Source organism: Cadophora gregata (genome assembly GCF_030347475.1).
Source record: "Cadophora gregata isolate MNR1 chromosome Unknown scaffold_18, whole genome shotgun sequence".
Lineage (NCBI taxonomy): Eukaryota > Fungi > Ascomycota > Leotiomycetes > Helotiales > Ploettnerulaceae > Cadophora > Cadophora gregata.
The window spans coordinates 1,173,442-1,186,849 of record NW_026695941.1 but is presented as its reverse complement, the minus strand read 5'-3'; the positions used below and the strand labels follow the sequence as shown (position 1 = coordinate 1,186,849).

Below are 13,408 nucleotides of genomic sequence, written 5' to 3'. Positions count from 1 at the left end.
ATAACGGACAGCAGTCGGAAGTTGTATTTCGTTTCACTCTACTAACAACTGGGAACCAAAACAATGGAGCGCTGACACCGGCTAAGCGAGACCGAGGAGGGGGAACATTTGTATGGTAAGAATTCTGTCGTCGCTAGTCTAGCATCGCCGCAAAGAAGAGCTTTACATCATAGTAAGTATTCATAAGATACCTTGATGTTATCTCACGGGCAGATGGAAATTGCCGTACAGTAATTAGAATTTAGAGAATTGATGCCCAACTCGTTTGCCAAGATCTACCCCTCCCAAAGTCATCGAGACGTTGACTGCCCGAGATCGACAATTCAATTGTACAGAGGCTGCGACAACATCCTTCTCCTTCTCAGCAAAGACATTCCCAAAGACTGCCTCTTGATTCCTCTTCGAGCCGAACATTGACTTCGGCAAAACGTCGACAATGACAGTAGCGTGAAGCACCAGCTGCAAATCATGCCGGGATGCAAGCAATCATTCGCAAAAGATTTCTCATGCATATGCCACTTCACAAGCATACTTTCTTGCAAGCCAATATGGGCACGCAGCCGATGGGATGTCTCGGATGAGTTGCATTGAATAAAAGTCTATCATATGCAATGCAGCCTGCAAAGCCATCGCTGTACCCCTCACTTCAAAAAATACAGCATCGCATGAACAAACACGGAAAATTAGCGAATAGAAACTCCTTCGGCATCTCCTTACTCTCACTAACAACGAACAGGAAAGGGCAGCTCCGGCTCGGGTCTGCGACCTCGCCGTTGAACTGTTCACGCCGTCTTGACCTTAATGATGGGCTGGATGGCATCAATGGAAGACGTCGTGATCGACATCTTAACTGTAGCTTTCGGTAGTGGGGTTGCTTGGGTTGCTTTTGAGTTGCCGAGGCTTCCTGGATGGATTGATTGGGCATCAGACCTTCTGACGTGAGGCTGACAGGTCCCAAGAGCCCCCAAGAGCGGTGGTTGGGTGGTATGCTGATACCTAGCTGGGGTGTTGATAAGATTACCGTAGCTTGAGATATATTTATTGTGACATTTGAGAGTTGATGAGAGGAGATATATCGGAAAGTAAAGAGGGGAAAGAGTGAACTCGGAAAGAGGTCAAGCCTAAATCATTGATGCCCATTTTCAACAGTCAACGCCCAAAACACCAGAACCCGGTACATTCGATAACGTCCCGTCCGCCTCCTTTGAAGCTAATGCAGGAGAACACACGCAGTTCTGAATCCCCCAATGACGCCGTCCAGCACCGTTCCAGACGGTAGGGTATCTGAAACAGGCAGTCGGGAGGCTGCTCACGATGATTAATTTTCGGATGAAGACGAGGAGTCAAGTGCCGCTGGGCATTAGTCCGTCACTTTCTGCTCGGTGATGTGAGGACTATTGGATAGAGCCACATGGCCAATGATGTCGGACCTGGAATGACAGATTCCCACGAAAATTCCAACAATAGCAAGAATCCAGATACCACCAGAAGCCACTACGGTAAGAACAAAAAGTAAGGTGAGGGGCAAGGCAGGTGATAGGGCGAATAGTCGTATCAGCTATCAATTTGGAAGCAATATTGCTTTGCCCTACTTTGTACGAGGCACGAACGCACAAAAGCAAGACATTTCTTCGTATTTTGGTCTGTGTGTCCAGATATCCTTTCTCTTCTTTTCCCTCCTCTTCTCCCTTTTTTGCTCGTTCCTTTTCTCCGCCTTTCTCCCGCTCGACAAAGCCATTGTTCTGAAGGCATAAACATCATCATCATCGAATAAAAGTGCGTTTCAGGACGAGACCAGCCAAACCCCCACCAGATCCCCAACCCCTTCTCTCTTCTCTCCCATATCATATCATATATATCCACCCCTCTGGCCCACAAGAAAGGAACATCGCCAATTCGAAGCAATACCAAGTCCTTGATCCACAAAAGCCAGAGCCCTGCGGGTCGAACTTGCCTCCTTTCGCTCAACTGAAGGGGCCCTTCCGAACTCACGGACCTCGAGCAATCCAGCCCCTTGGCTTTTTGAGGATCATCCCTGGACTGCATACTTATACCAACTGACCGACGACCATATATTTGCGCCGCTATCGCAATTCAACTGAACGACATACGAAACCCTCCCCTCGCCCGGGACCGTCAACAAACACCCTCAACCGAACACTTGTTTCGATCGCCGTGACTTTGTTTTGCCCCAGAGAATTTAAAGTGTGTGCAGAGCGACAGGATACTTACCGCACGCGACTGGACTGACCGACTTGATAAGACTGGTGCAGGGATTGAGGTCAGGCACTGCACCGCACCCACCACATCGCAACACAGACAAAAGGGGCGAGGAAAGGGTGTAAGATAGGAGATCAGGAGGCATTGGAAAAAAGATTACGAGTGACGATCGGGAGAGGAACGAGAACCCGAACGGCACAGAAGGCGAAGGAAGCAATACTGTGAGGCAGGCGAGACAACGCGAGCCCGAGGAGGCACAAAGCCCATCACATTCTCATCACACTCTCCGACGGCGCGTTGACGCCTCCAGCGATCCTTCAACTTTCATAAGAGCCTAAATTCAGGAGCGATTCTTCAACCTGCGGTGTATAAGCATTACTATCCACAGACTTTCCACTGCCAACACCCCTCGACGACTCCACAACACGAACAGCTCGACAAATACTACACATAATGTCGACCTCCTCAGCAGACTACCCGCACCGCATAACAATCACCATCTGCGGCGACGGTGGCTGCGGTAAATCCTCCATAACTCTCCGCCTCGTCCGATCACAATGGACGCACGAATACGACCCCACAATCGAAGACTCCTACACGCTGACGCGCAAAGTTGACGGCCAGACCTATCACCTCTCTCTAACCGACACCGCCGGCCAAGAAGAATACCGCGGAATGTGGGCATCCTCGAACTTACGCTCCGACGCCTTCCTCCTCGTCTACGACATCACGAATATGAACTCACTCGGCGTATTGCAGGAGTTCAACGATCTGATTGATATTGAGGCTGAGACGAGGATAGATGCTTGGGAACGAGATCGATATCAGTCTTCGTCCAAAAAGAAGAAGGGTAGCGCTCAGGATATGAGTGGTGGACCTGTCAAGCCGATTAAGATCGTTGCGGGCAATAAATGCGATTTGCAGGAATCTAGACAGGTTCCTGCGCAAGTTGGGCTGGAATGGGCGCGCAAGCATGGATGTGGATTCATGGAGACGAGCGCGAGGAATACGGTGAATATCGAGGAGACTTTCGCGCTTATCATCAGGAGAGTGGTTGAGGCGAGGAGGTTGGCGCAGGGCAGTGGTGGGTTGACGGTTGATGTTGCACCGAGGAGGGAGGAGAGTTTGGGAAGCAATGCTGCGCTGGGAACGAGGAGGGCGGTTACGGCACCGCTAAGTCCGTTACCTGGTGGTCCGGAGAAGGTGTTGAGTCTGGAGGCGAATGAGAAGAGTGGTGCTTCGCGATGGAAGGGCTTTTGGAGGAAGTTTGCCTGTTGGAAGAGGTGATGAACCATTACTCCTTGGCCCGGCAATATCTCGAGACGAAAAGAGCGGCACGGTGCTGTTTGATCTGATTGACGAAGAAAGAGAGAAGAATAGCTGTATACCCTGAGTATGGAAGAGACTGGTGCGCCGGCACGTTGGGGATGGTTTCACATGTATATAATTATCACTGTTGCCTTGCTGGCCCATGGCAGCTGGTAAATGTGGGAATATGGTATGAGGTGGCCGGATGGGCATTGGGAGGGCATGGGTCAAGATGAGGAGAGAAGAGGAAGGGAGACATGGTATGACTTGATACGATACGATATGATATCCAGATTATGACAAGATTATGGGCAACAAGGAGGATAAGCAGCTTAGGACAAAGAGATGTATCGATAATAAATGGGATGGTCGCTAGGCTCTTAGGCTGATAGACAGTCATGGGATACATGGGAACGAGAAAGGGATTCTGGTGATTAAGTAGAGAAGAGATAGCAAGAGCTCGGAACTCAAATGGGAATGAAATGATATCACGGCCGCCTACTATCTTGCTGTAATGGTTAAGTGATGTTGTCGCATATAGCAGCACGGGTTCTTCTACTTGGAACATGCGACGATTTTCCGTTCTGCAAATTCAAATACCAACATAGCGTGAAGTGCAATGAAAGTCGTCTTGTCCGGTTGATCTGTTGATCAATCTGAGGAGCGTATAGGAATACAATTGTACCAGCAGATCGATGTTAGCAAAGGTTGAATTAAGATACCTTTGTGAAGTTCAACAACACTCGGATGTGTTGAGCTCTCGATTGAGTTCTGCTGTCTATCTTGAATTATTATTCTGCTGTGCTGCGAAGACTTTTTGGGCTGTTCATTGGAGCCGAGAACCTTGATGTTGATGTTTTGGTCAAGTAAGCGAAGCGGACCCACTTTTGGCATGAGCGGATTCAAAGAGCCTTATCAACGTATTGAGAGTTCTTCTTTAATTGTAAAGATAAATATTACACTAGGATTATCTGTATATACCAAGCCCCTTGTCGATTCAATGCCGTGAAACCCGGTCTCAAAGTGTGAACTCTCCCCTGATACCAAGCCTCACACAGATCGGGCTTCACGAAGTACAGCGCCATGACTGCGCCCACGATGAGAGATGTAGGGCATCAAATATTTAGTATTACGATGGTAAATTAACGCAATGAACAGGGTAATCATGCATCGGTCCCGGGAACTTAGGCGTTTTTAAAGGACGTGTAGACGATCCCGGATGTGGCAGCAATGGATGAGTGAGCTTATGTAATCGCAAAATATTTTATGTCTCTCTTCATGACAAGCAGATAATATAATCACGTCTAGCCTTATCACATGCCAGGCGCAACATAAGGTCTCGTCCCCTCCGTACAGATCAAAATCACAATACTCTCCTCATCCAACCCCAACACTCCCTTCATCTTCTCATTCCGTTCCCCATTTACAGTCTCAAGCACTGCTCTCAACCCCGCCAAACCAGCAACGCCACATGGCCCAGCCATTACTCCATACCCTTCCAACTCTCGCAATGCACAATGCACCTCCCCATCCCCAACAGTAACACTAGCATCAACACCATCTCTCAGAATCGGCCATGCAGCAGTAGAGATAGTGCCGCATTCAAGACCGGTCATGATCGTTGATGTGGTAGTCACAGTAACGGAGGTACCGGCTTGAAGGCTGGTGTGGAGAGAGGCAGCGGCGTGGGGCTCAACTGTTAGGACTGCTGTTTGGTTTGGAGCTGGAGCTTGGAGTGAGTTTGAGTGTGTTAAACATGAGGCTGGAAGTTTGGGGGCCTTGTAGTGCGTTACGATTGCTTGAGCAAGAGATCCTACGCCTACGGGTGCTACGACGAGACTTGGAACCCGACCTTCGAGTTGGGAGTCGATTTCGTATAGCATGGTCCGGTAGCCTTGAACTGTCCACTACTCAGGTGTCAATTGCGTACAACAAAATCAAAAAATATGTAATTGCAAAGGGTGGAAGTGAAAGATACATATTATATACCTTCGGCACGTCCTCGTACCCCTCAAAAGCTGTCCCCTCAATCAACATTCCCCCTTTATTCTCCTCCCCCCAGCAATGAGCAACCTTAACGCTGTCATCATAGCATACCTCCACAACCCTCACGTCCACACATTCTCCTTCCCCCGCAATACTCCTCACAATACTCTCACCCAGACCTTTCGTCACGAATATCTTCACTTCCTTCACACCAAGCAATACTCCCATCCTCGCTACCGCACGCCCATGATTCCCGTCCGTCGCAGCACATAGTTTGATACCCTGCTGCGTGACAGCAGTGCGGAGATCGTCTAGAGAAGCGGAGGATGGGAGACAAGCTCTCTGGATAATGGCTTGGCGGATGGCCCAAGAGACGCCGAGAAGTTTGAAAGAAGGGAGTCCGAGGCGAGATGTCTCGGCTTTGACATAGACGCTTTTGAGGCCGAGTTCTTTGGTGATGGCGGGCAGAGGAATAAGTGATGTGGGTGCGAAGTTGGGGAGACTGTTGTAAAAGGCTGTGATATCTAATGCATTTGAAGGAGGGGAACTGGATGCCCAGGTGCGGGCCGATGGGTTGGTGTAGAACTGATTGATTGGGGAGGCTGCCATGTTGAATGTTGTATTGCTTGTTCGGAGTCTGAGATTTGTAGGCTGTATCAAGGAGCCAGAAAATCGTTAGAGGTTGGAATAGAGTTTTGGGGCGACCCTGAAATTGTAGAACAACGGCTTTTCAACTGGTGCGGGATGGAGGCCCCATGACCAATTTGGTTGGGAGGCTCTCTGCAAGTCAGATCAGCTGTAATAATGCGTGGGGGTCATACCGAACGTAACCGCATGTTAACCAAATGTAAGTTGATTTGTGAGATATTAGCTGGAAGATTTCAGATAATTGTTCATAAAAGTAGCAAACTTATTTTCTTCTTACTCATCAGTGAAACTAGACATTGCAAAGTCCAAAATCAACGCTGAGAGGAACTTGTCGAGTACGTCCAAGCCCATTCATCCTCGGCGTCAGCGCCAAAATATTGAGCTTCCAAGCTTATTGAAAAAGAAATTCGGTGCAGAATAAGAATGGAAAGACCAGTCGCTATCCCATGTATTGATGTAGTATTGGTCTGTGCTGACCTGTACCCCGCATCGCTTGGTTTGTTTACTTTCCTGTCACGAACCTCCAATCTTAGCATATTCGATTCAAAGTTGACCGTTCGGACCGATACATCGCAGGTCGTCAAAAATAAGCTTCAATTATTGGAATTCGCTCGGGTGGTCCAGTAATCAGGTGACTTTAGCGCAAGATCTGTCGTTAACTCGTTGATATCGAAGTTGTCGTAAGTCCATCATACCACGATCTTAGCGCCAAATAATAAGTTGATACCAGGAGTAGTTCAGGTTTCTATCCCATGATCATTATCTCCGACTGCGACGACTCCTCCTGTCACTGCTTGAACTTGAACTTCTTTGTCTCCTCCGACTCATCGTACTACCACTGCCGTACGACATGCTTCTTCTTGATGAGTGCGTCCGTCGCGAATCCCCGTCACAAAGTCCAATAAACCAGGCCGGAATTGTTGCGAGCCATATCAAGAACTTCTTCCAAATTCCTGTGGGGGCTGCCGCTGCTTGGTCCTCGTTTATTTCTGAGCTTCTCCGACTGCTTGAGTAGTAGGAGAGACTACTACTTCTCGATCCTCTCCTATTTCTGTTCCTCGACCGAAAGCCCAGTAGCGCTCCTAAGCCTATAATCCGCGAGAATCTTAGCCAAAACCCGGGTCGTCGTTTTTCTCTGCTAGAATATATCTCGCGAGTCCGTCGCCTAATTGGACTCGGCTCCTTCTTAAACCATGCCCATGGAGGCCACTTCTTTCGCTTTGCAGGCGCAGGACGCGATCCGTACCAGTATCGCTCCTCGACCACCTCTCGCGTTCTCCTGGGTGGTGTGCGACCTGCTCCAGATAAGCTTCCCCATACTCTGGCGAACAAGCTCTTCGGTGGGGTAGGACGGCTGTAGGAGTCCCGACGAGACCGCCGCCGGCGAGGTGGTGAGTACTCCTCTATCACTACCACCTCATCGTCGCTATCTGGATGGAACCAGGGGTGTCTTCGCGGAGGAGGGGGCCGCCGTGGGAAGCGTGAGCCTCTTCGAGATCGTGAACGAGATCTTTCTTCGATGACAACCACCTCTGAAGATCCATAGCGCCTCCTCCTCCCTTCTTCGACGATGATGCTACGGTCCCGACTTCTTTGGTCTCCAGATTTACGACGCAATCCAAGTACGAGCGTTAAAGCAGTCATAGCTCCCACGATGCTTGACTTCGAACGAGTGTCTCTACGACGGCCAGCAATTGTGGGACTACCCTAGCGGCTGTATCTCTCTTCCTCGATGATCGTTTCCCTGGGCCTGCGTGTTGACTCTGCGCGGCTAGTACTGAACACGATACCAAATATGAATGGCATCAGGGCGATCACCAGCAGAGCTCCAGCCGCGTATTTAAGTCCTCGCCAGGTCGCCTTGAGACATTTCACCGAGATTGTGGCAACATTGATGCGGAAAGCCAGGACAAGTGAAACTGCAACTACAGCCGCAGTGATAGGAACTATTATAACATTAGCTCGCGACAGCTAGTAGACAAAAATAGATTACAAGTGATCTCAGAGATATAGCCCAAACCAAGTTGGCCCTCGCCATTTCGCACATAATCTGCAATGTCCAGTTGAAAAAAGGTGGTCAGGAAGCTTAGTGGCAACTGGTGGGTATTAAAGATTAGCAATATCTTGGAGATTTGTCAGCGAGACTGGTTGATGCTTACGAAGAATACTGTAATGACGGTGAAAAGCATCAAAGTCTGGCCTTGTCGTGCAGTTTCTTGAGCTTGTTGTCGTTGAGATCGAGCTTCTGACACATTTGCTATTCTCTAATTATTGGCACATCCAGAAAGACGTGAGAATCAGGCTTACCCTGCTTTTGCTTCAGATCTAGTAGATCATTCAACTAGTGACCTTTCAGTAGGAGTTTACAGATGAATATCGTGTCTGTCTCACCGAAAGATAAGTCTTCTCGGCTTGTTTGTCAAGAGCTTTTACAGTCTCAATGTGTCTGCGGACGTTTCCAACCAGGCCATGTTGAGTTCGAGATGCCTGCCGAGCGTCTTTCGCGTCTTCCTCTGATTCTGCCGGTTCATGAACCTTGCCCTCTTTGATCGCTCGTATGATGGCGTCCATCTCGACCAGCACTTTTTCTTGATCAACAAGAACAGTAGAGATGATGTGCAGCTCATCCCGAATATCCTTAATCTCCTTGATCAAGTCTGTCTCTTTCGAAATGTTGAATAGCATATCAAGGTCGGCAGCGAAATGGTCGCCGGTGGCAAGCCGTTTCGATAGTTCCGTGAACTCATCAAACATCTTGGACTCCTCGTTGGTCTGTAAACTGTGAGAAAAATTGGAGCGGTGGGGCTCCTATATGACTTACCACATTCCCAATGGAGACTTCGAAAAATTCCGAGAACCGCAATTTATCATTTGCAAAATCTGGGTGCTCAAACATGGTACCGATACATTTGCTTGCAATCAATTCAGCCAGATCAAGAGTACTTTCAAGTGGCCGACGGTCTGTTCTTGCCACATGTCGTAGTACAGTCTCAACGATGTCGGAGGCGTTACTGGGGTCCGGATCACGGTCTCCTTGTTTCTTAGCTTTGTCCCAGCGCTGCGGGAAGCTCGTGACTATCGTGTCTGTTCATGTTAGATCTTTCACGGCGAGTGAGGGGCCAGAGATGCATACCGTTGTCCAAGATCCAAAGCCAAAGTTGGTCCACCATCAGAACCAGTTTGTCATCACCCGGCCAGGTCCGTTCGAAGTACCTCGTTACGACTTGGTCCTTATCACGAGCCTCCGTAGTGGGAAGGGTATAGTAATAATACTCTGGAATAGGGTGTGCGGATTAGCAGGCTGGATTTCCTTGGGAATAGGTCTTGATTTATTTGACGGGCTCCAATATGCCAGGATAACTTACGGTCCAATGTTCTTCTGAAGTGCATTGGGGCAGTCTCATGGAACATATAACTCAAAACCAATTTATCGTCTGCTGATCGACTGGTTTGCGCAAGCTCAGCGATCTTCTCAATCCGTCTTTTCCTTCTTCGCTCTTCTTCCGGCCGAGTGACAGCAGCGCTCTTCGACCGGCCAACATTTCTGGTATCTGGATCTCTTTGGCCTGCCCAATCGGCTATCCATTCCGGCTCATCTTTCATGTTGGTCTTTTCATTTTTGAACCGGCTATTTCTGCTTCTCCGTGTCCTTCGGTCACTCGAAGTTGCAGTTGATGATTCGGTGACAGTGTAGTAACTTGAGGAATCATAGTCTGTTGCAGAATCCGATGTTTCCCCTTCATCGTAATCCGGATTTCGAGCCCTTTCCAGCTCTTTCAAAGCTTGACTAAGACCCTTCAACTTTGCTGTTGATGACGGTGAGGCATCACCAATACAGCTCTTCATTGCCTCGATGATTACATTTGTCATCTTGTCTCGTGCTTTAGTAGTTTCCCACTTCGTGACAGAAAGGTTACTAATTGTTGGAGGCAGACTGTCGAATGGGGTAACATACATGAAAGTATGGTAGAACCATCATCATATTATCCTTATCAGTCTTGTCGATTGGGATCTGTTGACAGACTGGTCTGATGAACCTTCGATGTGCGACGGATGCCGAAGACATTTGGTATTGGTGCCTCGACCATATTTCTTCACCGAACAGATGTTTGCACTTTTTCTGAAAGTAGGCAGCTTTTTCAACGGGCCTGCAGTCTTTGTAGATCCGAGTGATGAGGTTCTAGAATAACAGAATTCAGTGTCAATTCTCGGATTCAGTAGAGAAGCTCTCACATTGACCCACTGCAAGAAAGTCAGCAAAATTGTAGGTCAAAACTGTAGGACAAAACTTTGGATCAAGATCTTGGTTCCCAAGACATGAATCCTAAGACATGTCTACGATCCGAGATTCTAGATTGTAAGCAAAGCATTGGGGGAAAATAACATACAACAGGATTATTGCCCGGGATATGTAGCCAACGAAAATTCTTGCCATTCGGATCTAGCCCAGCAGCTGCCTGGAGCCCAGTCTTGATCGCCTCTGGATTGTGATCGTAAAGTACGCTCTGTACAGGTGGTCGAACTATGGCGGAGTTTTCATATCTATCAAAGGAAAAGGACACAATAGTAGACTTGAACCCAAAACCCAAGTCGATCTTGCTATCCACTGGCATCAACGGAGTTGCGTCGATCTCGGATGGTGCCTGTGGTATATGTGCATCCAATGATGGGCCTTGACTGAACAACTGGCCACCCTTCTCCAACAGCAGCGCAACGACCTTCGTGCTGCTATGTGAGTTTGCAATCTCAACCGGAGTCTTGCTGGATACCGTTTCTTTTTCGCTGATATTTGCTCCTCTCTCAACAAGCAATCGCGCAACTTTCGAGCTATCATACAAAGCCGCCTCAAAAAGGGCGGACTGCAGCAGATTCTGGTGTTCAAACCCGTTTTCCGCCCACTTCTCGAGGATCAAAAGTGCAACATTGGCCTTATCATACTTCACACTTTCAAGCAAAGCTGTGCGACCGGTTGGTGAATCGTTATTGATAACACGACTGTCGATGCCCCCTTCCAATAAAACTCGAGCAGTTTCCTCGTATCCGAGTCTCGCAGGACCAAACAAGGCGGAGTTGCCAGCAACATTCAGAGTATTTACCTCAGCGTGATGCTGAATCAGCAGCTCCACGACTCGATAGTTGCCGTTCGAAGCTGCAAGAAACAAAGGCGTCTCTTCATTATTGTCACGAACTGAAACCTTGGCTCCGTTGTGTATGAGAAGTTTAACGATATCTTCACTGTCTTCCGAAGGCGGTCGGTCACAAGCTTGCATCAATGGTGTTCGGTTATTGCTGGACTTGTCGTCAACTGGTGTAGCTGCGATGCGTAAAAGGGTTTCTACCGCCGCGAGACTTTTCTTAGCAGCTAGATGTAATGGCGTGTTGCCTTTCTTGTCTTTCATCTGCACAACCGCTCCGTGATCCAAGAGGCATTTGATTGCTACCTCATCTCCACTTCGAGCGGCAAGGTGTAGTGCGGTACTGCCTGCTCCATATTGTCAGAAGTGATAAAAGGCTTTGTCATATCTAAGTTGTAGGTATAATTAATGGGACCCTAGTCCATGCAAATACTTTAAGAGTGGAACTCACCTTGCTCGTCTTTATCGTCAACACCAATTGCGGTACGATGCAGGAGAAGTTGGACGACCTCATCTCGTCCATTCAAAGATGCCAGATGCAGTGCTGTTCTTTTCCAACTGTCAGTCACTTTCCATCTGGCACCATTGTCCAGTAACAGCTGGACTATCACAGCATAGCCGCCTTCCGCTGCAAGGAGAAATGGGGTCCTTCGCCGCTGTGGCTCGACGAACTCGGTACCAGCCTCTTGCTCAAGAAGAAGAGTGGCCAAGATATCTTCATGACCAAAACGTGCGGCTTTGAGTAATGTTTCTTCGTTACTGTCTTTGATTCTACTCGTGAACTTTTTCTCCACAAATCGTGGGCGTGAATTCCCAGGCTCGTATTGCCAGGTGCCTTGCTTGCCATCGAGTAAAAGCCACTTCCTCACTGGAATTGCTGAAGGTGCAGATATAGCCGGAGTCTCAAGAGCAGCAACTGCTGCACTGGGCGGTATATCTGGTACAGAAGGGTCTTGTGGAGCAGCTTCTGGAATGGATTGGTCTACCCGAATGCTGTCGGGCTCCGCTAAGCCATGCGTCGGTGAGCCTTCTTCTGAATGACGAAGACGTGATCCTTCTTCCTGAAAAGAAGCAGTGTCCAACGGACGGTTTTCTGGCTCGGTTACAAAATCTCTTGCTGCGACATGCTCTGAGCCCGAGGCAATTGGTTGCACATTATCTGGTTGGGTTTTGCCCTCTGTCACTGTCATTGTGGATGCGTCAGAGCACGGCAATGGAAGTGTACTACCGGAGACTGAGGTTGGCGCAAGAACTACAGCGTGCGTGCAGTCAGTCACTGATACTTCGTGGAAGCGACTGAATTACAGATTTGTTGCGCGAAGTTTCCATCTACGGGTCAAGGGCAAGAAAAGCACGTAACGATAGATAGCTTCTTTGGAAAGATATCATCGGTGGGTGACAAGTGCTGGCCTGCTGGCCAACCTCGAGGCTGTGGTTTTGGCCCCCTTTGACTCGAGCTGCATCCATGCTGAGGGCGCGGGATGAGCAGCTGAACGATGCATCCACCCCGGGAAGTTGGCTGGATACCAGCCCGTCCAACAAGGGCATTGTTCTCTGATTGGTAAAGGTTTCGAGTCTCTGCTCCGTCTCTGTAAAGGATTCCTTTTTGGGCAACGCAATGGCTGCAAGTATGTCTCAAACGTTGCGCTCCGATATGCTGGCTTTCCGCTGTCAACTTGAAAATGGCTTCATGCGCCGGGAAATGATGCGTTCGTGTGAAAGTGGAAATAAACGTGATAACACAAGTATAATATTACATATTAGTTGGCTATGAAGCATTTCCTGCTTGACAGCAGCATCGTATTTCAGACAGAGATGAGGGGAAGAACCATGGCATTGGTGAGGAAAAGTGGAAGTTGAAGAGCTATTATGTATGCCTCGCCAGCAGGGAGGGAGCCCGGCTGGTGCAAGCCCAAGGTTGAGAGTTCCAATTGCGACGTGCAACAAACATGGCTGCGGATTCTCAGCCACGTGATTTTGCGATCACGCGACGACGATAAGCGTTTCTGTGTAGGTAGGTACGGAGTAGGTAGGTAGGTAAGGCAGCGCTGGAAACGGTTCTTAAATTTCATAGGTTTGTTCCCAAGAGGCTTACAATCGGGCATTATACT

General features: G+C 48.7%; 4 protein-coding genes across 4 annotated transcripts; 1 reads left to right on the top strand and 3 right to left on the bottom strand.

Moving 5' to 3' along the window:
* Nucleotides 1–2,673: 2,673 nt before the first annotated feature.
* On the top strand, nucleotides 2,674–3,507 carry ONS95_006788 (uncharacterized protein; the record flags this gene model as incomplete). Its single annotated transcript, XM_058500263.1, has 1 exon — nucleotides 2,674–3,507. The coding sequence occupies one exon, from the start codon at nucleotides 2,674–2,676 to the stop codon at nucleotides 3,505–3,507; it is 834 nt and encodes a 277-aa protein (XP_058350099.1).
* Nucleotides 3,508–4,841: 1,334 nt separating this feature from the next.
* ONS95_006787 (uncharacterized protein) lies at nucleotides 4,842–6,123 on the bottom strand (the record flags this gene model as incomplete). Its single annotated transcript, XM_058500262.1, has 2 exons — nucleotides 4,842–5,435; nucleotides 5,518–6,123. 2 exons carry the CDS (start codon nucleotides 6,121–6,123, stop codon nucleotides 4,842–4,844), a joined length of 1,200 nt encoding a protein of 399 aa, XP_058350098.1.
* A 798-nt stretch (nucleotides 6,124–6,921) lies between these two features.
* On the bottom strand, nucleotides 6,922–7,806 carry ONS95_006786 (uncharacterized protein; the record flags this gene model as incomplete). Its single annotated transcript, XM_058500261.1, has 1 exon — nucleotides 6,922–7,806. The coding sequence occupies one exon, from the start codon at nucleotides 7,804–7,806 to the stop codon at nucleotides 6,922–6,924; it is 885 nt and encodes a 294-aa protein (XP_058350097.1).
* Nucleotides 7,807–7,869: 63 nt separating this feature from the next.
* On the bottom strand, nucleotides 7,870–12,487 carry ONS95_006785 (uncharacterized protein; the record flags this gene model as incomplete). Its single annotated transcript, XM_058500260.1, has 12 exons — nucleotides 7,870–8,108; nucleotides 8,156–8,258; nucleotides 8,322–8,419; nucleotides 8,470–8,503; nucleotides 8,554–8,934; nucleotides 8,984–9,246; nucleotides 9,296–9,436; nucleotides 9,528–10,059; nucleotides 10,118–10,342; nucleotides 10,396–10,404; nucleotides 10,551–11,644; nucleotides 11,749–12,487. The coding sequence occupies 12 exons, from the start codon at nucleotides 12,485–12,487 to the stop codon at nucleotides 7,870–7,872; spliced, it is 3,858 nt and encodes a 1,285-aa protein (XP_058350096.1).
* Nucleotides 12,488–13,408: the final 921 nt, after the last annotated feature.